This window comes from Cydia strobilella, chromosome 1, assembly GCF_947568885.1.
Source record: "Cydia strobilella chromosome 1, ilCydStro3.1, whole genome shotgun sequence".
Lineage (NCBI taxonomy): Eukaryota > Metazoa > Arthropoda > Insecta > Lepidoptera > Tortricidae > Cydia > Cydia strobilella.
Window position 1 is genome coordinate 1,701,563 of NC_086041.1, and position 25,360 is coordinate 1,726,922.

General features: G+C 39.2%; 2 protein-coding genes across 2 annotated transcripts in view; one reads left to right on the forward strand and one right to left on the reverse strand.

Annotated features, from left to right (window-relative positions):
- LOC134751986 (uncharacterized) overlaps positions 1-13,785 on the reverse strand; it is a 28,095-nt gene extending 14,310 nt beyond the window's left edge. The window contains exons 1-3 of the mRNA XM_063687565.1: positions 13,446-13,785; positions 9,847-10,033; positions 7,030-7,134 (exon numbers count right to left, since the gene is read on the reverse strand). Coding sequence (XP_063543635.1) covers positions 7,030-7,134; positions 9,847-10,033; positions 13,446-13,597 — 444 coding nt within the window. The 5' untranslated portion in view covers positions 13,598-13,785. The remainder of the gene's footprint in view (positions 1-7,029; positions 7,135-9,846; positions 10,034-13,445) is intronic.
- Positions 13,786-14,118: 333 nt separating this feature from the next.
- LOC134748034 (chromatin target of PRMT1 protein-like) lies at positions 14,119-22,390 on the forward strand. Its single transcript, XM_063682761.1, has 5 exons — positions 14,119-14,384; positions 14,700-14,860; positions 15,631-15,741; positions 16,278-16,498; positions 18,516-22,390. Exons 1-5 carry the CDS (start codon positions 14,184-14,186, stop codon positions 18,656-18,658), a joined length of 837 nt encoding a protein of 278 aa, XP_063538831.1. The 5' UTR covers positions 14,119-14,183; the 3' UTR covers positions 18,659-22,390.
- Positions 22,391-25,360: the final 2,970 nt, after the last annotated feature.

A 25,360-nucleotide genomic window follows, 5' to 3' on the forward strand; every position in this document is an offset into this window, starting at 1 on the left:
ATCTGCTGTAAACTTAGAGCAGCGGTTCCTAACCTGGGGGTAATTACCCCCGTGGGGGTTAAACTGGCATTTTACGGGGGTACCTATCTATAAGAAAAAATATTAATGATTATGGAGGAGGGGTAAAATGGAGTTCCCTAGTTAGTCAAAGGGGTCACAGTACTAAAAAGGTTAGGAACCACTGACTTAGAGGATATAACCAAACGGAGACGCGTTGTCTGTAATTTTCTGTACAAAAAAGTCTGCCGATTTTTGCGGGGGAGGAGAACGTTAAATGTATACGTAATGTAAAAATAGCCATGTCAGATAAACATCAGTCCATACATTGTGTATGACCATTGGCCGACTATTTTCGACAAAGGGGAACGCCTGTTAATTCCTCTAAGGCTGTAAATGATTTATGTAACCCATTAGGATAAGGGATGTGATTACGTGCGATAGGCACCGCGTCGAGCCCGTGCCTGGCACGGCCGACCCGCCTAATTGTGCAGGTGTGAACTCAAGTTTGAATTGCTATTCCGTTTCGACGCCATTTTTAAAAGTCTGTCTGTCAAATGTGGTTTGATGCTTTTCGGAATTTGAAACGTTCGACGGTGGGTTTTGCCGAATATTGAAAGTTTGCGTTGTGTCATTTTGTATGGGATTTTGAGTTTTCAAAACGTCCCGCTTGGCGCGTTGTTCAAAATCCCATACAAAAATAGAAATAACGCAAACGCGAATGCTCGTCACGCTATCGAATGAAATTTACACTATGGGTACTGGTATAAATCAGGAATGTTGTGAATATTCGCATCCGCATCCGCAACCGCGGAACTTCCGCATTATTTTCAACATCCGCATCCGTATCCGCATAAGATCGACGCGGAGATTATTACGGATGCGGATGTGGAACAGGTAGGTACAGCAACGTCTTAGCGGCGGCGTAAGTGCTAGGTAATTTCGTCATTAGCCAATAGAAATCTCGTTTCGTTTTTGTGATTCATCGATCGAGCACTTTAGCCTATGACGTACAGCGACAAGTGAAAAGTTTGTTTTATTCGGACTTTAGTATAGTAATGCGATTGTGAGGCACCTATATTCTTGTTCAAATACTAAGTTTCGTTTTTTTTAAATAAAAATTACTAGTGTAATATTTGACGTTTTTTATGTGCCTTATCTCGACATCCGCATCCGCATCCGCGGATGTGAGCCTTTAAAAGTCCGCATCTGCATCCGCAACCACGGATGTCAAAAAATCGGCATCCGCAACATCCCTGGTATAAGTCTTTAACTTTGTACGTGGCTCCATGCTTTCTCAGATAAGTTTTTATATCCCTAATGAAAACATTTTTTCTTCAAACTGTTGGCAAATTAATGTTTTTAATACAGTTGTTCAAAAAGTGGTACTTTTTGTGGCTGCGTAGCGTGCGAGAAGCTCAATTTCTCGAACTAGTGCTTTTTACTTTTTAGTTCCAAACTATACTTTCGAAACGCAGTTAAAATGTAATTTAGCGCGGAGCAGGTACCAGGGCCTCATGAGTTATGAGGAGGTGTCGTTGACCAACCCGCGCCGGGCCCGCGGCGGCCGCGGCCGGGGCGCGCACGAGTATGAAGGTATCGCGGGCTGCGGCAGCTCGCGTATCTTAGCTGTATAGGTACTTTTGGTTTTGGTTTGGTTTGGTGGTATGATTCTACTAATGATATATTAATTTATTATTTTTTCGCAATTGTATTAAAAAACGTCGTTTACAACACGTGTGAAATGTCTTTTCACACTAGTTGTAAAATGTACTATTCTAAATTTGGTGAAGTAGAACAAACAGTTTTATTCATAATCATAAAGCTAGCCGATTGGCCAACGTAGCCCATAGACTTTATTTCATTCATGCCCTATATTCCATTTCCATACCGTTCCGTTCGTGACCAAAACCGACAATCAAATCCCAATTAACCCAAAAGCCCAATCAATATTGCAGCTATCCGTGCCTGATAGACTGCAGAGCGCACTGCAGCAGCATGCAAGCCTAATTTATGGCTTTATTTACTTAAATTTTGGCACAGAATAAGTAATAGTATTATCATACAGAACGGCCACGCACCGCCACGCCCCGACTCGAATTACCTCGCCCCGCGACTGCAGATTGACCTATATTCTTGTTCAAATACTAAGTTTCGTTTTTTTTTTAAATAAGAATTACTAGTGTAATATTTGACCTTTTTTATGTGCCTTATCTCGACATCCGCATCCGCGGATGTGAGCCTTTAAAAGTCCGCATCTGCATCCGCAACCACGGATGTCAAAAAATTGGCATCCGCAACATCCCTGGTATAAATCTTTAACTTTGTACGTGGCTCCATGCTTTCTCAGATAAGTTTTAAATCCCTAATGAAAACATTTTTTCTTCAAACTGTTGACAAATTAATGTTTCTAAATTTGGTGAAGTAGAACAAACAGTTTTATTCATAATCATAAAGAGCCGATTAGCCAACGTAGCCCATAGACTTTATTTCATTCATGCCCTATATCCATTTCCATACCGTTCCGTTCGTGACCAAAACCGACAATCAAATCCCAATTAACCCAAAAGCCCAATCAATATTGCAGCTATCCGTGCCTGATAGACTGCAGAGCGCACTGCAGCAGCATGCAAGCCTAATTTATGGCTTTATTTTCTTAAATTTTGGCACATAATAAGTAATAGTATTATCTACAGAACGGCCACGCACCGCCACGCCCCGACTCGAATTACCTCGCCCCGCGACTGCAGATTGACGGCCGTTTGCCGGCCGCTCAGTACTATTCTTAAGCAACTTACTCACAGACGCATGACGCATGTACTGACGTGCCGTTTACACATAGAAACGCAAGTGATTTTTGATGTATAGCGTGTCCGCTCTGTGATTTTGGTTAAACATGGTGAAGTTGAGTGCTAATTTGAAAGTATTTAGATAAGTACGGTTTTTACTCACTATTATTTTTAGTCGCTTTTGGCGCCAAAACATGTCGCCAAAAGCGACTAAAAATAATAGTGAGTAAAAACCGTACTTATCTAAATATTTTGAAATATGTCTCACGATAGTTTAAGTTCGATAATTTGAAAGTTTTACTTATGGCGTGTTCTAAAGGTATCAATCTTAAACGTAAACGGCTTACGAAATCGCGCTTTTAACTAGGGCAGTTTTAAGCTTCCATCACCTTTTGATTTGGTTATCACTCAGCAGTTTCTTTAACAGTCAGGTGTTCGAAATTGTCTAATATCGTAATAACGCATTTATTGGTGTTGAGAAAGTAAGTGCGTAGTATCTAGTATTACAAAATCCTATATTAGTAGTTACCTAATTTTTTTTATATAACTTGTTTACCTCGAAAAAATCTGACCCTTTCGTATTCCAGCGTATTACTGACAAATAACTAAAATTAAAAAAACCGGACAAGTGCGAGGCGGACTCGCCCACCGAGGGTTCCGTAATTTTTAGTATTTGTTGTTATAGCGGCAACAGAAATACATCATCTGTGAAAATTTCAACTGTCTAGCTATCACGGTTGATGAGAATACGGCCTGGTGACAGACAGACGGACAGAGGAGTCTTAGTAATAGGGTCCCGTCCTTTCAGCCTTATCATCATATCAGCCGAAAGACGTCCACTGCTGGACATAGGCCTCCCCCAGGGATCTCCACAACGACCGGTCCTGTCCTGTGACCGGTTTGTCCTTTGGATACGGAACCCTAAAAAAAAAATATGCGTATATGGACGCCTTGCCTATGTTAAGCAGGTACCTATGCTGTATGCCTTGCTATATGTAGGTACACATCTTCTTCTTCCGTTGGCGCTACAACCCTTTGTCTCCTCCACAATCTTCCTCCCGGAGTCTTCTGTTTTAGACTTCGGAACGTTTAGGTTTTTACCTTGTTGGGGTTGTTGGCCCTACGAAGAACCCTCCTCCTTTACCCGGGCTTGGGACCGGCAGTGCGCGAGATGCAACATAGGCGGAGTGTAGGTACAAATCATATGTCCCTTATTTGGCATGGCACGGTCGACTAAACCAAATATCCTAGTCCCATTGTCAGTTCACGCTAGACATGGGCAAAACCGTTACATTTTGATATCAGTGACTGACGATTCCGTTCCAAAAAAGTCACAGTGAAAAGTAATCGTGACTTTGTCACGCCTGTTACCCGTGTCACTGCATGATATTTGTGGTAGCAGTAGCACCTCAGCAGGCGTCATCCGATGTTCGCCACTTCGGAACACTCCCGACTGAGCCCGATTAGAGCCGAGTTGCAGTCACAGCGTCAGTAGCGTCACGCTCCACGTTTGTCGTGATTTGAATAACAGAGACTGCGCTAGGAACAGTAGGAACGTATGTGATTTTGTAACGTTGTTCTTTTGTGAAAAGTCACAGTGACACCTTTTGAAGGCGAGTCACGGTGACGACGTTATTTATCCCCCATGTCTAGTTCACGCTCGGCTGGCCATGCTGATTGTCCACTGTTTACTGTCATACCATCGTCTACACACTTACTTGACAATTCATACAACGTATTGCATTGATATAAGGGCCACTGATACACAGTTATTTAAGTGTTGCTCTCCACATAATACCTATAAGTAAGTAATGTAATATGCTTGAAATGGCAAATCGATTTGCAGCCAAATTAAAGCCTGACCAGTAATATATGATCATTGTCAAGAGGGCGCTGTTGTTGTGCATGTATATAGGGTGACAGTTCAGTATAGTATGAAAAAAGTAGTTCCAGTGAAATTCCGCAACATGGCGCGTGATCATATATTCCTGGTCAGGCTGATTGTCTTGCAGTAATTTGGCATGCATTTGTCATGAAATGACAATGTATTTGTAAAGGTTGATAGAGCGCAGTAAACTCAGATTTTTTCGTTTCGTATTCAATCATAAATAAAAAGTTTATCTGTTTAAAAGGCGCTAACTTCATTTTCTTGCCAAACTTTAATACATACTGAAAGTTTTGAAGCATGACACCCACTACACCCAGGAAAGCTAGTGAATTAGGGCCTTTTAAAATGGTACCTCACGGCTTCACGGCTTCGGCGGCTTTGCCGTGAGGCCCATTTAAAAGACCCTAATTCACTGTCATGCTTCAAAACTTGTATCACTTGTATAACACAAGCCTCCTTGGGCTTACCGTGGGACTTGGTCAATCTGTGTAAGAATGTCCTATAATATTTATTTATTTATTTTATTTATCACCGAATTAGGCGTGTCACCAAATAATGCGAGTTTACCCTCTTGTTATTATGATCTGTTGGCTTAAAGGTTTCGTGACCACAAACGCGTTCGCCACGCTGGTACTACGTCCAGCCCTAACCACATCGATCCCACACAACACTATCTATTAGGCGATTGGTGACGTCACTTGTTTGATCGATACACCCACTAGACCACAAAATGAACCTTAACACTTGAGATTTAGAGTTGAAAATGAGCGCATATGTGGTTTGGTATAGGGGAATACCTCATGACGATGTATATACGATGTATAGAATTTTTAGCGATTAGACGCAATGCGATGAAATTGTGGACGGAATTATCGATATACAGAGGGTCGTCAGTACGGAACAGACAAAGGCTAATGATATTAGAACCTTAAGGCAGTTCCATCGGTTTGCCGCTGTCTTTGTCAAATTTCGCAAGAAAGAACGGGAAAGAACATACGCGCCAAGTGTCAATTTTGATCGAATTTTTTCGGTTTTTATTTATTTTAAAAACGTTACCTTACAATATCGAAATTCTAAAGCTATGAAATTACAATTTACGTTAAGATTGATTTTTCTTCTTTTTTTGTTTATAGTATAACATAATAAATAACCGAGTAAAGTAGGATTAAATGTCCGAGGTTACTTTGGGAATTAATTGTATCGAGCGAAGTGTCATAATTCGTGTATCGGAAGCTATGTTGTTAAAGATAATATAGTCAAGAACTACATATATTTTCTCCACGTCTACGAATATCAACGCCTCTTAGAAAAACATGATCATATAAGGAGATTTTTCGCCTTCTGGCTCAGGGAACCGCCTTAAGAACTACCGATGTGACCCCCTGTATGTTCAGTAATTAATTTATTTGGTTATATTAAATATAAATGCTTTTGGAGAAATCATGATGGATTTTGTGTTCTGTTGAACCGTAAAGTTCAAAGTTTTTATTGTATTGTATGTTTGTGTTAAAATGCTGAATATTTAACACGAAATTCGCAAACTTGAAGCTTTTTATAACATTTCAATTTTCACTTTAGTTCGAAAAGTTTTGCAGTTAATAATGAGACAGTAAATTACCGAACCGCGCGGTAACGAAATTGAAAAGTTTTTTTTAAAACTATCGGTGTTAACAATTCTTCTGGTAACTATAATGATGATTTGGTTGTTACTTCTAAAGTAAGTATATATTATGGTAGTTTCACTATGAAGTCTAAGGCCCGAGATACACTTGTAAGTTTTACTTACGTAAGTAGAGACTAAGCTATTTGTTAGAATAAGATAAAGATATTCATCTCTCATTCTGTAGTATAGCTATGTCCCTACTTACGTAAGTAAAACTTACAAGTGTAATCCTGTTTCTAACGTAGCGTCTTACGCAAACAACTCGCGAACGCGAAGCGGCGCGACGCGGCGGGCCTACGGTTCGCGTTCGCAACGAGATCGCCCACAGGGCCTTACACTCTTTGATAGGGAAAGAGTCTTATTGCGATTCCTATAAGAGAAAATAGTGCCATGCTTTGTCCTTATCACCGGCCGGGTGGCATCATAGGTAGGAGGCGATGGCGAAATACCGAAATTTATAAGTGAAAGAGAAAAAATCCTATACTGCCCAAATTTTATATGAATATTCTTTCTCTTACCCCCGGTCGCACGGTGGCGCGTCTATAACTACTTTTATATATACTATTTATGTCTATAACTATGTAGGACACTTCTGTAGGTATCAAAGGATTGATTCACACCGCACCGCGCCGCTTCGCGTTCGCGTGTTGTTCGCCTACGTAGTACGTTGCGTAAGAATTTTCAATACATACCTCGCTACCATCTTGCTGCGCGTTGCACTTGCTGATATTCAGCGTTCCCGAGATGAAGTCATTCTGTACGTCGACCACGAGGAAAGCGCTCACCGGCCGCACGATCTGAAAACACGACCGAGCTATAGGCACGGGGCGGACACGCTATACATCAAAAATCACTTGCGTTTCTATGTGTGAACGGCACGTCTGTACACGCGGCATGCGTCATAGTGTGAGTGAGCCGGCAAACGGCCGTCAATCTGCTGTCGCGGGGCGAGGTAATTCGAGTCGGGGCGGGGCGGTGCGTGGCCGTTCTGTATGATAATACTATTTACTTATTCTGTACTATAGGTACCATCGCCCACACTCTTAACTGTCCATTGGTGGACCTTATGCCTTTTGTAATAAGGTTCACCGTGGACAGTTAAGAGTGTTGCTGTTTTTCAAAGAGAATATATAGGATAGAGCGGTACTGTGATAGTAAATTTTGCAGTCACAGTAAATTTACTGCCGTCTATCGACTTCTTCTTCCTTGTCGTAACCTCATGGCTGAGGGACGTGACGAGTGTGGACACTCTTCACCAATGCTCTCCAGGATGCTCTGTCTTGGGCCCAGTGCATGCTAGCCTGTAGTGTGGCGTTTGTCACTGACGTTACTCTGTCCGCCCAACGCGTGGCCATACGTCCATCCCTACGCTTCCTTTCCATTCTATCGACACACGATTAAAACAATAAATAAATAAATAAATAAAATTTATATATATATGGATAAATATTTTTTTATTTGTATTTAATTTTTTTTATATGATTTTGAACCAGGTCCTTTCACTGATATGTGTTTAAAATGTTAAATAACAAACGAAACCGTCAACGTCATCTAAACGAGAATAGGCCAAAGGTTGGTATTGGTGGTAGCGCCATATGTGCGAGAATCAAATTTTCTTGATTACCGAGGCACGTTTTTTTCCTTAGATTTTATGATACTCATATTTCAAAATTACGTCACGCGAATTACGTATTAGTTACGTGGTTCCGCATCCCTTTGCTTAGTCTATAAATAGGCCGCTCGAAATAGGCGGTCATGAAATTATTTGTCATAACTAGAGATGCCACGAATATTCGGCAAATATTCGGTATTCGGTCACATTGCCGAACATTCGGTATTCGGCCGCATACCTATTCCATCTAGATATGAAGATTTTTTTACAGTTAAAGTGTACTGCAAACCATTAATTGTAATATTTAAAATGTTTTCTTTGAAAGTCGTTATTCGGAAATTATTTAAGCAAGGGCCTGACACTCTTTGATAGACAAAGATAGTCTTATTGCGATTCCTATAAGAGGAAAGAGTAAATAGTGCCATGCTTTATCTTTATCACCGACCGGGCATTTTTGGGTTGGTTGGTTTGGGTGGGACATGGTTGGGTTATGGCAACATAGCAAGGAGGCGATGGCGAAATACCGAAATTTATAAGAGTGAAAGAGAAAAAGGATTATGCTGCCATACATGAAACTGTCAATACATGAATATGTCTTTCTCTTACCCCTGGTCGCTCGGTTTAATGTCTATAACTATTACTTGTATATACTATTTCTATGCTTGCAAATGATTTTTATTTTTATCATAGGCTAATTTAGCTTAACTCGAAGTCGAACTACATACACTAATAGTAAGCAACAAAACGTAAATATAGCAACATTGTTCTTTGTACGTCACCACCTCACCAGTTTTCATAATGAATGTGACTTCAAAAGCATAAAAGTTTTACCGAACATTCGGCGCTTCGACCGAGAGTGTAGCCGAATATTCGATATTTGGCCAAAGGTGTTCGTGGCATCTCTAGTCATAAGTTTACTAACACATTTTAAGAGTCCCCGGCAAGCTCGGTTCTCCATACAAACGTAGTTCCGCTCTCATTTTAAAACGACTAGCTAGATTGCTCTAAAACTTTGTACTTACAATTAGGATAAGCTACATCTAGGTCTGTAACTAGTTTATGTAGCTTCAGATACAATAGTAAAAAAACACCTGGAATTCTTTCCATTTTGATCCAATGGTTCCAGCGGAAAGTGAACTCTTCCTTGTCGATATGTCGATAAATCCGTCGCAATTTTTGTCGAACAACTCGAAGACCCTCCTTCTTCCCGGACACAGGGTAGATGATGTGGCCCTTGACATTACAGACGATAGCTTTACTTATTACATGACTTCTGAAAAAGACCTGGAAGTATTTTGATTTACCACTTTGATCCAATGATTCCAGCAGAAGTGAACAGGAAGATGCGCCGCGCCCGTTCTTCCGACAGCGGGTCGATATGACCCTTCTCATTATAGACGAGTACTTTACAAATCACATCACTTCTGGATGAGACCTGGAATAACTGGAACACCTGGGATTCTTGCTACTCACCACTTTGATCCAATGGTTCCAGCAGAACGTAAACTCCTCCTTGACGATGGAGCCGTCGCCATTTTTGTCAAACACCTGGAAGATGTGTCGCGCCCGTTCTTCAGACAGCGGATAGATATGGCCTTTGTCATTATAAACGAGAGATTTAAATATCACGTCACTTCTGGATAAGACCTGGAATATCCGGAACACCTGGGATTCTTGCTACTCACCACTTTGATCCAATGGTTCCAGCAGAACGTGAACTCCTCCTTGTCGATGAACTCGTCGCCATTTTTGTCGAAGACCTGGAAGATGTGCCGCGCCCTTTCTTTGGACAGCGGGTAGATATGGCCCTTGTCATTATAGACGAGAGCTTTAAATATCACATCATTTCTGGATAAGACCTGGAATATCTGGAACACCTGGGATTCATGCTACTCACTACTTTGATCCAATGGTTCCAGCAGAACGTGAACTCCTCCTTGTCGATGAACCCGTCGCCATTTTTGTCGAAGACCTGGAAGATGTGCCGCGCCCTTTCTTCAGAGAGCGGGTAGATGTGGCCCTTGTCGTTGCGGAAGAGGGCTTTGCAGATCACGCGGAACTCTTGGAGATTCAGCTTGCCGTCTCTGAGGGCAATAAAACGGCAAAATGTGGAAACATTAAATTACTAGGTAACTGTAATAAAAAAGTTTGAGCTTGACATTCGTTTTTACACAACTGATTTTTTACTATGTTGTAATTTATAATTGTTTTTGAATTTGATACTCTTAAGAGTTTTGAATGATTCACAGTTAGTTTCACTAGACTTATATTGACCGGCATATAGACCGTGATTACCCTTTGTATTGTTTTTGAGCTCCCAATATACAAAAACGATACAAAAGGTAATCACGGTCTATATCCCGGTCAATATAAGTAGTTGATACTCTTAGTCTTAAAGTTCAGAATAGATTGTGGAACACAAATAAAATTCATCCTATTTTCTATACAAAAATGTTCAAATTAAAAAAAGGAAAATTTACATTAAAAAAAGGATAATAAACATATAATGATCCCACTAGGCCGTTTTATGCAAAAAAAAAATTTTTTTGTTATTATCCCACGACGGTGTCTTGACGACCGGTCTGGCCTAGTGGGAAGTAACCCTGCCTGTGAAGCCGATGGTCCTGGGTTCGTATCAGGGCAAGGGCATTTATTTGTGTGATGAGCACAGATATTTGTTCCTGAGTCATGGGTGTTTTCTATGTATTTAAGTATTTATATTTTATATATATATCATTGTCTGAGTACCCATAACACAAGCCTCTTTTGGCTTACTGTGGAACTTAGTCAATCTGTGTAGGAATGTCCTATAATATTTATTTATTTATTTATATCTATATGGAATCATGACCTCTCACATTTTTTCTAAAATGACATTTCATGCAGCATGCGTTTTTGGCTGCAGGGCATACTAAATAAATAGACCTACAACATAACCTTCCCTTCTGTGTCAGCTAGGTAAAGAGAGAAAATAAATAGCTCATAAATTTTTTTAGCTCTGTTTACTTCTTCTTAAGCTACTCGTAGCTAAAAAGATACTGAAAATAGCTCTAAAAAATTTAACTACTGTCTTCTTTTTAGGGTTCCGTACCCAAAGGGTAAAAACGGGAGCCTATTACTAAGACTCCGCTGTCCGTCTGTCTGTCTGTCTGTCACCAGGCAACATCTCATGAACTGTGATAGCTAGACAGTTGAAATTTTCACAGATGATGTATTTCTGTTGCCGCTATAACAATAAATACTAAAAAGTATGGAACCCTCGGTGCGCGAGTCCGACTCGCACTTGGCCGGTTTTTTTTATATTATCTGTGTTTAGATTTTCATACAATGGGAGTTGTTATAACTGTTATGTAATGTTTGATTGATTGTTATATCTAATTAGCTGAGTTCATTGTGTCAAGGTTTGTTTATTGTAACAAAAATTATCTTAAGATTTTAAGCCTTTTTATGTCAATATTATAAGAACTATGTATGTTATTGTTTATATTATATTGTTATATTGTACATTTGTTGTAATATTGTATTCATTCAGTTGGTGCAATATACAGTCATATTTTTTTTAATTCTTTACAAATTTAGCTATAATATATAATGTATCATTTATTTTAATTTATCCTGACGAAGCCTGCGTTGCGGATTTTTTTACATGTAACTATATTATTTTTTAAGATTTTCTTCCCATGAGGCTGACATGTTCACCTAGAGTGTCCAAAGCCTCCATAAAAACCAGATAAAAAAAAAAGATTTTCTTGTTTTGTGTAAATAATTATATTTGTGCTGACATTCATTAAAATTATCTTTGATTACTAACTTAAAAACAAAAAAAAAATTAATTTATGTCCAACATAATAAATCTTAAACTTTAATGATGGTATTTTAAATTGTGTATGGTATGGTATGGTATGGTACACTTATGTATGGTAGCGAAAGTTGGGTATGGCAGAAGAGGCATCAAAGCCAAGTGAATGCAGTGGAAATGAGAGCGTTGAGAAGTGTATGTGGGGTGAGATTACAAGATAGAATTAGGAACAGTGTGATAAGGGAAAAGTGTGGACTGAGCGAAGATGTAGTGACAAAAATTGAGAAAGGTATGTTGAGATGGTTTGGACACGTGGAAAGAATGAGTGAAAGGAGGCTAACAAAGAGAGTATATAAGGGAGAGGTAGAAACGGGAGTTGGAAGGGGCAGACCTCGGCGGACTTTCTCTGATCAGATCGGGGAAATCCTGAAGAAAGGCCAGGTCAAGAGCACCCTAAACCGGTGAGCGTGTATGAGGAATGTTATGAAAGTGAAGGAAGCAAAAGAGGTATGTCAGGATCGTAGCAAGTGGAAATCCGTGGTCTCTGCCTACCCCTCCGGGAAATAGGCGTGATTATATGTATGTATGTATGTATGTATGTATGTATGTATGTATTTTAAATTGAGGTACCTACTAAGTTGAGTCCCTATTCAATTTAGTTCTAAGAATTATAATTAGATAAATATTGAGAAAAGGTATAGACCTCTTCTTTGGCCATAGGTCCAACTAAAATGGGGCATTTTCTATGAAAAGGGACCTTATTGTCAATGGCGCTTACGCCGCACAGCGTCGCGCGGCACTGTATTTATATCGGAGCATCGTTAATAATGGAGTAAGCACCATCGACAATAAGGTCCCTTTTTATAGAAAATACCACAAATATAACATATGAAAATGCATAAAAATGATGCTGACAACATAATTACCTTTTATATAACTAGAGCTTTATGTAATACTAGAAATAGGTTATTGAATGAAAACTTGAAATAGATAAGTGAAACTGGATGTTTACAGGTTTAATGATTATTTTTAAGGAAACTGGTCAACAAGTTAATTTTTATTTATTTATCGTATGGCATATATTCACATGTCACTGCATTATGAAATTAAAAATTTAAAACTAGAATCCTTAAAATAATCCAAATAAGTTCATTGATAATTATTTATACATAAAGTTCATCAACATATGAACCCAAATTTAAATTGCTAAGTAGCATGATTTGGTAGTGCACATAATCATTTAGAAAGAAAGAAAGAAAGAAAGAAAAAGCATTTATTAGCACAACATAACAAGACTAAAACTAGAAATAATTAAACAGAATGAGGTTGCGCTAAATGGTCCTTACTCAGCTTAGTGTCACGGTGTGAGCCAACATGGCACACTCCGCGAATATATTTATTTATATTTAGTGAAAAAATAATTAGAAACCAATGAATGTATAAGAAAATTTATTTAATATTGATCAAACAATTGAATCTTATTTATTATGGATAACAATCTCGTTATATCTGTACTTCAGAAAATGTTATCAGTCCTTATCGAGTTATAAAAACAATTTAAAAGTTTTGTAAACATAAGGCCAATTATTTTTTTTACATTGAAAACTTATGGATGGAAAAAATGGATTTTTCATGGAAAATTTTTACGTGATTCATATGTGTGAGTAAGTTAAGCATATTACGTAGGCACCACATACCTATCCTTGTCGAAGGTGTCATAGCATGCGTCCATATCGACCAAACAGTTATCGTTGAGTGGCGAGCCGTTAGCAACCTCCGACATCGTAGGCTGGCTCGAAATAAGCTTGTCGCCGCTCGCGCGGGGACTTATATACCGGTCGACTTTCATTCTTCAGTAACTAACCTACACCACGCACATCAAAACACGAACTGAAAATTTATTCTAACACTTTTTACAACACGTTTTTGAATTTGCGAAGCCTAGTAATACCATTATAGTTAGATGTTTCCTTAAACTATGGGAATTTTATTTCAAGTTTCAGCGGAATAAAATATTATGAAATCACGAAAGGGAATGTTGTGAAACTTGTAGTGAATGTCAAAATCAAAATTGTCAAAGAAGACGTCAAATTGACACGTTCGCGTTTTGTTTTGTGTCATATAAAATGTTGATAATATTTCATGACATTGTTAAAAATAATGACCTCCATTTACCTGCAAAAAATACTACGCATTATAATTGCATTGAAAATTATAATACGAACATTAAAAAACGACATGAACGAAATTAGCAACATTCACACATGCAATTATGAAACGCAAAACCATTCCCTTCTTGATTGACAATTTGACATTACTACTACATTCGTTTCAGTCATTCATTCATTCACTTTGTTTTTCATGCCGCGAGCTTCTGCATCTGCACTGTCTGCAGAAAATATTTGTGTATCCTCGAGGTTTCACAGGTTGGGAAAATGGTGATAGACCAAGTTCACGGTCTCCAGGCCACGGGTATGAGCCTAAACGAACGGTTCACCATGTTCGCGACAGCACCGGCGCCGGCGCGGCCTCGCACGCCGCGGCGGAGGCCTTCCACCGGCGGCTTCTATAGTGATAACATGAACAGGAACTTGATTGAACAGATCGCCCGCCGTTTGGAGCAACAGACTAAACGGGTAAGAATCATCCATATGCTTATTGTTGGCAACTGTGTTACGGTAGGTATTTTATTTGTTTTTCGGCGGTTTTGTTGACAAAAAATACAAACGTTGATAAGAGCTGCGGCATGGCTATTGTGAGCGCGCCAAGCGAAGTGAAACTTAATTAGTAATTGATACAGCAACCGCTTTTTGTTCGATATTCGATATGTAATCTTAGATTAATAACGCAATCATGTATATGTTGTAGTGTCAGGTTAAGATTGAACACAATACTGATGTTAATAGTATAATAACATTGTAGGATGTAATATTTCGGTATTTGATTTGCAGCAAACCCTCCGCCAGAGGCTTGGTATCGGCGCTGGGGGCCTGCGACGTTTTGGTAGTGAGAGTAGCTTGGCGGGACTCCGGCGCTCCAACAGCTTCGGTGATCTGAGCCAGAGAGGAATCAAGAGCAGGATCTCGTGGCGACAATCCAATGGCAACCTCAAGTGAGTGCTATATTAATGTATGGGTGCGAGGGCTGGTAACCTAGGGCTGATCTCTTCTTTAAAAAAATATGAAATAATAAATAAATAAAACTTGATGCTTAAATTATTGTATCTTGATATATCTCTATTTCATTAACTTAGCAAAGTCTCATAATCAGGTATGTATCAAATAGGCTAAGGCGGTTTGTTGTATTAGCTGTTCGACCTACCAACGAAGCTGCAGCTGACATACACGAGGGTTCATTACACATCGCCCTTAACCACCAGTTGTCATGGAAATCTGTTGTTAGTTTGCGGTCTATAATTGTAACTTTGTATACAATGTCACATGCTTTAGTCACAGGGTGGACACGCTATACATCAAAAATCACGTTTCTATGTATGAACGGCTTGTCTGTATCTGTACACGCGTCATGCGTCATAGTGTGAGTAAGTTGCTTAAAAATAGTACTGAGAGTACGCCCGAAGTCTGCCAGTTTTCTGCCGCGGGGCGAGGTATATAATTCGAGTCGGGGCGGGGCGGTGTGTGGCCGTTCTGTAATTCTGTATGATAATACTATTACATATTCTGTGCTTTAGTGTCGTCATTAGGATAGCTTCGTTAGTATTAAATCGTTCAATTTGTCGTATTTGTAACATTTTTTGATGATAGTCGAAAATGTATTATTTTTGTATTTGTCCTAAGCATTTGATTGAAGAATTTTACGTAGGTGGATAGTTTTCTTATTTGTGTAGGTATTTGCTATATATTTAAAATTGTTTGTTTGCAGTCGCTCGGCGTCTTTTGGCAACTTGTCCGCCGGAGTGTGGCGCGGCCGCGGTCGCGGGCTGCGCGGGCTGCGGCGGCGCGTTGGCATCCGGGTGCTGCGCGGACGGATCAGGTGACCCACTCCTCTCGATTACTTTTACATCAAAATTTTGTTAAATGTAGGAGGACGACAATTAGCCTCATGCATGAAGTTTATATTTGAACGAAATATGTTTTATTCGGATGTTTGTTACCGTTATATCATGTTACAAATGCATTTCCGTTTTTAAATTACCATTTAATTACTTAAAATTATAAATAAAAAGTACAAAAATTTGCCCGCGAAAAGCTAGTGAGCGAAACGCTCGAAACGCCACGTGACGTCACGCGTTCGACAGATTAGTGTCATTAGTAGCAAACGTCAGTTGGGCCGCCCAACGTGTGACGTCATCACGCTCTGTCGAATTCGCGCCAAAAATTATGAGCGTTTCAACCGCTCAAAAATTTTCAACATTTTAATAATTTTTTAATAAAATAATGTTAGGGTTTACAAAAGTATTTTTATCATTTCCGGTGTTCCAACGATATAAATTATGAATCCAAAAATAAAAATAAATTCATGCATGGAGCTAATTATAACAGTTTTAGATGAACTCCCATGTTTTACAGAGGCGGTATGAACTTGTTTGGTCGCATAAATCGCATCGGAAGCAGACCGCTGCGCGGACGTGGTGTTGGGAGAGGGGGCGCGGCAGGCGCGCAGGGGGCGGGGCGTGGCGCACGGCGGGGGGCGGGGCGGGGAGGGGGCGGAGCGGGACGAGGAGGGGGCGGAGCGGGGCGAGGAGGGGGACGGGGCCTCACGCGCGGCGCGGCGAGGGGCCGCGGACGAGGTAAATACCCTTTTAGGCTTAGCGTAAAACGCGCTGCGATTAATTACTTGCGGTTTCAGTATTGCAAGTGCGTGCGCTTATGAAAGTTATGAAGCATACCGTACGTTACACTTTTTGCGGTTCTGAAACCGCAAGAAATTGATGCCCAATGCGTTCTAAGCCTTAGGCCAGTTTCCAAACTTTTATTCGAGATAGTCGCTTCTATTTTACAACTGAAATTGTTTTGCTTCTTTTGCGAGTAAAGTCCATAATACGGTGTACTTATCTTTATCATATATATTTGTTTTGACGCGTTCGTGAAAACGGCATGTGTGCTGTGCAACTGTGCTGAAATATCAAGAACTCACCTAAGCAAATCCAATATTCAATTGTATTTATAGTGTAAATAACCATACTCGAAAAAAGGCCTATAACTACTCAGCAGTCAGCTATATAAGGCTGATATGATGATGATATTGATGATAATAACGAATAACCATAATAGCTTGAATATTTTAATCCATAACCAAAGGACTTCGTGTCAATAACCAATACATTTTCCATCTTTTAAAAACATAACCATTTAAGACGTCTACTGTCTGTCATCTTACAGCAGAGTATATCATGACAACATAATGTAACCGTATTTATTTATTTTTTATTACAAAAAGGCAAGCATTTGACCGCAATCTCACCTGATGGTAAGTGCCGATGCAGTCTAGGATGGATCATGCTTACCTAAAAGATTCCAATATATATTTATTTATTTATTTATTTTTATTTTTTTATTTTGGGTTTTGTATTTCCTTTTGTAACAAGTAATAAAATTAAAGAAATCTGAAATTGTTAAAATAATCAAATCGTAAATGCGCTGCATGACGTCCCCTACAATCTGCAAAGATAAGTTCGCTTTTACGCTTAGTTATTTTTTGTACTTTTTACCTATTTACAATAAAATATTGTCTTCGGTTACCGCGATAGTTACTCATGAAATAAAACTATGAAAACGGATTATATCGCGTATATTGAATTTATAATACATCCCGACGTTTCGAACCCTTTACAGCGTTCGTGGTCAACGGGTGACTGAGGAAAAATTACAAAGTGCAAAAATACCCACATACTAAAAATAATGAACAATCATAGACTACCGAACCGAACCGATTTTGCATGTACAACCAGCCTTAAAGTTTTTTTTTTTTTTTTTTTTTAATCTTTATTAGAAAAAGGGTTTTTTCACAAATGAAAATGTCACCCTTAGCCTTAAAGTTTATAGTCTATGATTGTTCATTATTTTTAGTATGTGGGTATTTTTGCACTTTGTAATTTTTCCTCAGTCACCCGTTGACCACGAACGCTGTAAAGGGTTCGAAACGTCGGGATGTATTATAAATTCAATATACGCGATATAATCCTTTTTCATAGTTTTATTTTATTTACAATAAAACTAAAACAAAAGTATCGCAAATACATTACTAGTAGTAGACAGTGCTATAAAATTAAGGGTCTCCGGCAAACTCGGTTCTCCATACAAACGTAGTTACGCTCTCATTTCAAAACGAGTAGCTAGTTTGCTCTGAAACTTTGTACTTACAATAGGATAAGGTATATCTATGTCTGTAATTAGTTTATGTAGCTTCAGATACCATAGACAAAAAAATACAGCGAATTTAAGTTTTTCATACAAAACATGTTTTTGCTCTATTTCGTTTGTTTCATAAACTGGAGCTATATAAACTAATTTCACTTAGATATACCTCATGTCTGTGCAAAGTTTCATTACAATCCAAAACGTTTTAAAATGAGAGCGGAACTACGTTTGTATGGGAAGGTGCAATTTGGCCTAGCTTACCGGGGTCTCTTAAGGATTTGCCACACTGGATGCGTTCTGCGGGCAGCGGTCAGGTCAAACTTCAATTTAAAGGTAGCTGTCAATGTAGCATAATGCGGGTTTGACCTTACCGATGACCGCAGAACGCATCCAGTGTGGCAAATCCTTTAACACAAATAGTTACTACAGTAAATTGATTACCAACAGGTGGCATATCCCGGCAGACGGTTAAACCCGTCCCTACGAAAGAGCAGCTGGACCTGCAGCTGGACCAGTACATGGCCGGCACTAAGTCTGCCCTCGACAAGGAGCTCGACTCATACATGAAGAACGCTATGGAACTAGAGTGAAGTGATAGTGAAAAACATAGATTACAATGACTTATTGACTAGTCGCTGGCCCAATATTACAGGGTTCTATGTTTCACTTTTATCGAACTGAAATTTGAACTTTATCATAGTGACATTAAGTCGAACTATCTCGAAAATGTAAAAACCCTGTAATATTGCGGCAGCGTAGTGACTCTGTGAACCTCACGTAACCTCATATCGGTGGCAAATAAGCATACGACCTGTCTGATGGTTATCGGTCATCGTAGCCTATGGACGCCTGCAACTCAAGGGGTGTTACACGCGCTTTGCCGACCCTTTAAAATACTGTACACTCCTTTTTGGAAGAACCGCATACTCAAGAAAAACATCCGCTGACTTATTGACTAGTGGCTCTGTAAACCTCACGAAACATATCGGTGGCAAATAAGCATACGACCTGTCTGATGGTAACCGGTCATCGTAGCCCACAGAAATAAATATACCATTGAAGACGCAAATGCATCTACTTCGCGTGTACGAACCCCGACCAAGCGTCGAGGTTGACCGTCGCTCTTTACAGTCCACGCGCGTCAGTTGTTGCAGTCGGACGTCCGTGAAAACTTAAAAAATGCTTCGTTGCGTTATAATTAACTGCAACAGCCCAAAAATTGCGAGCACCCAAAGGCAAAAACATATTTCCTATCACAGATTTAATATATACGCTAGATGACGCAAATACCGATATATAAATATTTATAAATGCTTAAATACATAGAAAACATATACCTAGGAAGAAATATCCATGCTCATTACACAAATAAATGCCCTTACTAAGATTCGAACCCGAGACCATCGGCTTTGCCTCTTCAAGTATTGCCAGACTTGCCCAGATCCTATCTACCTATCTTTCCAAAGTTATATGTGGTATTTTCTATATAAAGGGACCTTGTTGTCAATAGCGCTTACGCCATTATTAACGATGCTCCGATATAAATACAATACCGCGCGACGCTGTGCGGCGTAAGCGCCATCGACAATAAGGTCCCTTTTCAGAGAAAATGCCCCATATGTTATGTGATTAAGTGATTGTAATCTATGTAACGTGGAAAAAGTGACTGAAATAAAAAAATATATACTTAAGGACTCATTGAAAATTGACATAGTATTTAAGGATGTAAGTATATTAAGTTTTTTTTTTGTTTTTGTGATAAAGATAACAGAAATGTATATTATGAAAGCAATTGTGGTTTGGACGCATAGACATAGTATAGTAGTTATAGACATGAAACCGAGCGACCAGGGGTAAGAGAAAGACATATTCATGTATTGACAGGTTAATGTGTGGCAGAATAATCCTTTTTCTCTTTCACTCTTATAAATTTCGTTATTTCACCATCGCCTCCTACCTATGCTGCCATAACCCGACCATGAAAAAAAACCTGGTCGGTTATAAGGACAAAGCGTGGCACTATTTTCTCTTTCCTCTTATAGGAATCGCAATAAGACTATCTTTCTCTATCAAAGAGTGTCAGGCCCTTGTTTGGACGTAATTTAGCGAAAATGGATCCTTTTCGAGTCATTCAAATGAATGACTTTTCTTTTTGACAGAGTGTTAACTATTATTAAATTGTAAAACGGGACTTAATTGCGTATTTAAGTTTTAAGATTTACCTCTGACGTTTCGAGGACGGCGTTGTCCCCGTGGTCTCGGAGAAGACTGGCTAAAGTTGACATCAACATCTAGCCGCGCGTGTCTTTCAAACTACCCGCACTTTGTCTTGTTTATCAGCTTGAACGTTTTTCGCACTAGAGATGTTACTCTGTCGACACACAACACTAACAATATTCGATTTATCGACTGTCGATATTCGTTTCCGCTTACATTTACTAATGACTGGATTCCATGTGGATGAGATCTTAAAACCCTCGTCCCGATTGAAATTGCATGTTTTATAGAGAGTTAAAATTTTTATAGACATATTTTTGTGAGTTTGATCCTTTTCCCTAAATTACGTTCGTTTCACTAAAAGGGAAGTATGTACTATGTATTTTTTTCTGGAAACGTTTTTCTTAAGTGATATTATCTGAAACCAAACTGTCTAATCTAGAAGATTTAAATATGAATAACAGTTTTTACAGAACATGGTGCTACTTTACCGCACTAGTGCGATAATTAGCACATTACTGACAATACGTAACTATTTCGTGTATATTTAAATTGCCGTTATAAAACGTTGTACATACGATACATGTGCGAATAGGGAATTTGCAACTCGTGTCGATTTAAAACACTCCATTCGGTCGTGTTTTAATTTATTGCCAATTCGCCACTTGTTTCGAATTTCCTATTTTTCGCACTTGTATCGTAATGTAATATTAAAGTATTGTTAATTTCATATAATTTCAACTAAGGCTTAGAATTCATTGCGATTAACTTCTTGCTGTTTCAGTCTTGCGAGTGCGTGCGCTTATGAAGCATGCCGTATTTTTTTTTTATTTTTTTTTTATTACAAAAAGGCAAGCACTTGACCGCAATCTCACCTGATGGTAAGTGCCGATGCAGTCTAGGATGGATCATGCTTACTTAAAAGATGTCTATTCACTCTTGCATTTTTGCGGTTATTGCACTTTTTGCGGTTCTGAAACCGCAAGAAATTAATCGCAGTGCGTTCTAAGTCTAACGTAATCACAGTGCGTTCTAAGCCTTAAGTAATCTGTATTAAGCCAACCTCCCTAATATCGGCCAATATAGTGAAAAACAAAAATATGCGAGAGTTTTACCAATTTTAATACAGGAAGCCTATTTGATCGTACATTCTGATATCAAAAGGTAGAGGCGCACTTGTCCCGACTTACCTTTACATAATAAATAGTATATTACCATAGAGTTATTATTACTATAGAGAAGCCATACCAAACGAGAGCCACGACAAACAAGGCCACATGTAATTGTTAGCCGAGGCGAAGCCGAGGTCGATAAACATGTGATCTGAATTTTTCTGTTTGATGGAGCCGGAAAGCGGCAACTTCGTTTAGTACAACGGGCCGAAAGTTGACGGTTTCCGCACAGAGAGCTAAAAAAAGTGTGTCCGTGTAATCTTTACGCGCGTTTGATGTAAAACTTCTTTGACGTTTATCGCCATGTTGGCACTTCGACTTGTGTCCTATTGTGCGTGTGTCACTACTGAGCGTTACTTCCGTCAGAAAAAAATCTGCGTTACCCTCTAGTCGCGCCTACGGAAGTTTTACTTCAAGTCGCGCGTAAAGAAGTTTAAAGGGACCCACTGACTATCCGTCCGCCGGACGATATCGGCCTGTCAGTTAGAACAAAAATTTTAAAGCTCCGAACAACTGACAGGGCCGATATATATTACAGTTATTACTTTCTATAGTTTTTATTGGTTTTTCTGGACGCCCCTTTTTTCTATTTTCATTCCTATAGAAGTTTACATTCTTCACGGACTGGATCAAGTTCTGATACTGAAATTATGCTCTCACAACCTTGATGCTGGCAAAATTGTCCCAATGGACAGATGCAATAAGAACCAAGAACTGAACTGAACTGGACTGATAGTCAGTGGGCCCCTTTACTTCAAAAATAATAATTTGGATTTCATTGTAATACACGTACCACGTACGTAAACGTTAAGTATTATGTGACAAGCTGTTTAGTTATAAACGCGAAATTTAACTGCCGACACTTCAGTAAACATAATGTAAATATTGATTAATATCAGTGTACATTTTTCGTTTTCATTAAACAAAACTATGTTTTCTATTAATGAGTTTTATTTCACGTTTCGCGACCTTGCTCCCAATACCTATCTACAAAGAGAAGGATAGAGGGGTACTGTCATAGTAAATTTTGTAGTCACAGTAAATTTACTGCCATCTATCGACCTTATTGTCGATGGCGCTTACGCCTTATAAACAATGTTCCGATATAAATGCGACGCTGTGCGGCGTAAGCGCCATCGACAATAAGGTCCCTTTTCATAGAAAATGCCCCATATAGGTGTTTGCTATCTCTGTGATAACCCACTGCAGCAAAATGATACGTTTGCATTTGCATTTTTTGGAGAACAAATTTCCACCCCACTCTTTTCACACCCTTTTAAAAGATGATTTTGGTTATAAAAACTATCCTATGTACTGTCCCAGGACTCAAACCATCTCTATACCAAATTTCAACGAACTCGGTTCAGCGGTTTAAGCGTAAAGAGGAGTTAAAAAAAAAACTGTTTTTTTACTTCGGAAAGGTGTCAATGTTGATACCATAAATGAATTCAGCACCCCCGATTTATACGAAAACGATACCAAACCCGGTCTAGCAGCTTCACTGATGTAGATAATCATGATAAAATTGAGAGCCCTAAATAAACCTTCAAGAGCGGATATCTCAAAAACTGTACAAAATATCGAAAAACTTTACTTAATAAAACTTGTAACAAATTAAATCACTTTTCATTTTGTATAAGTGGCCATGTCGCTCAGACGCATAGTTTCCGAAATATAATCGAAAAATTGAAGGGTTACGGTCGGGGACTTTTGATATGTTCATCTCCTAACTAATCCAAACAAAGCTACGAAGTCAAAAATTGTGTTCCTAGCATTTCCCTCTATACCTTCTTATTGCTTGGCCTAAATCATCATTTTTCCAGCATATTAATCGACCAAAATGGTGAAATCGGAGACGTAAATAATGGACACAACAATCACAATAAGAAAAGGACTTTTCGCTCGTTCTGGGAAGCGTGATCCCTGCGTGATCTCTGCCTTCACCGCCCACGGCTTGAGAAACATGGAAATGCCAAAGATTATTTCAGAACAGACGTGATTTTCAACTATAATTAGGGCAAAGGGAGAAATAAAAATCAAAACGCTATAAAATATGGTACGGAAGTACTTAAATAGTGCATGTTCGACGCACAGGCCTATTTAGTAGTAGATATTTTTATTCTTTCACATCTATTTGTGGTATTTTCTATAAAAAGGGACCTTTTGTCGATGGCGCTTACGCCTTATAAACGAAGCTCCGATATAAATACAATGTTGCGCGACGCTGTGCGGCGTAAGCGCCATCGACAATAAGGTCCCTTTTCATAGAAAATGCCCCATTTTAGTTACATATCCTATATGATATGAAAGGTTTTTCAACTCTTAGCCAAATTTTACTGATACTGGTACTGATAAATCCTCTACTTATTGCTAGATGTCGACTACGAAATAACCCGCATTTTGGTAAGAAAACTGATGTGTGGAGTTAGCACCCTATCCTGGTTAATACTTATTTCTCATAGTCCTAGCATTACATAGATTAGCTATACGCGTGCGCCCGTGAGGGACAAAACATACGCAATGCGACAATATGATTGGTCGAGTAGATTTGTAGCCCACCATAAACCATACTAAATTTACAGTGGGGAATAAAAAAAATGTGAGACTGTGACAAGGACAAACAATAACAGCGCTTTCTCTGCTACTCCTACTGAAAGATACATAAGACTATCCCGTTCGGTCATTACCCCCAACCCCTCATGACCGATCCAGTTATACTAGATTCATGTTATTATTTCTCTATGGTATGACAGAACTGAATGAAACTTTCTTTCTACCTAATTACCAGTCTGGCACACATACTCCGCACATCCATACCTTGGACCGTTACGTGAGGCCAAGGACGTTAATAATCGGGTTTTGTTTTATGTAGACGAGGTCAGTGACCAGTGACCCGCCGCTGACGCCGGCCGTGTTATGTGACCCCATTCGAGGACCGAACTGTGCCGGTAAGTATAAGAAAACTCGTTTACCGCTTTCCTAATTTTCTCTAAAACAAGCGGAAAGTTTGAAAAACTACGACTATTTTGCGATTTCTTTTTTGGTTTTTTAAAAATGTATCTTTATCATAGACAAAGTATTATACAAGTACTTATAGACGCGCCACCGAGCGACCGGGGGTAAGAGAAAGAATATTCATATGAAATTTGGGCAGCATAGGATTTTTTCTCTTTCAATTTCGGTATTTCGCCATCGCTTACCTACCTATGATGCCACCCGGTCGGTGATAAGGACAAAGTATGGCACTATTTTCTCTTTCCTCTTATAGGAATCGCAATAAGACAATCTCTCTCTATCAAAGAGTGTCAGGCCCTTGATCTTTATCTATACGTCACCCGCATCATAATCATTATCATCATCGGTGAAGCACATGCCTCAAACATTCCCACATGCATACAAACCCAGGTAGCAAAATGACGTCAGCGACGTCATAATGACGGCATTATGACGTCGCTGACGTCATTTGACGTCATTTTGCTACCTGGGAAAATAACCCTTTCTACCCATAAAATGCGTATGGTTATACCTAGATGGCTTCATGTTCTAAACTAAATTATTGGTCGTACATGGGAGCCTTAAGGGGCCCACTGACTAATCAGTCTGCTGGACGATATCGGCCTGTCCGTTTGAACAAAAATTTGGCAGTTCCGAACAACTGACAGGCCGATATCGTCCGGCACCTAATACCTGACAGATATTGTAGGAATTTTTAAAGCACTTGTGTCAATAACGTTCGGGAATACCGCGTCGTCTTCTTCATCATTAATACAGGCGTCTTCTTCAATACAAAAATTAACGATATTTTTATTAGACTTAATACACATACATACATATACATACATATAATCACGCCGCATTACCCGGAGGCAGAGATCACGGATTTCCACTTGCTACGATCCTGAC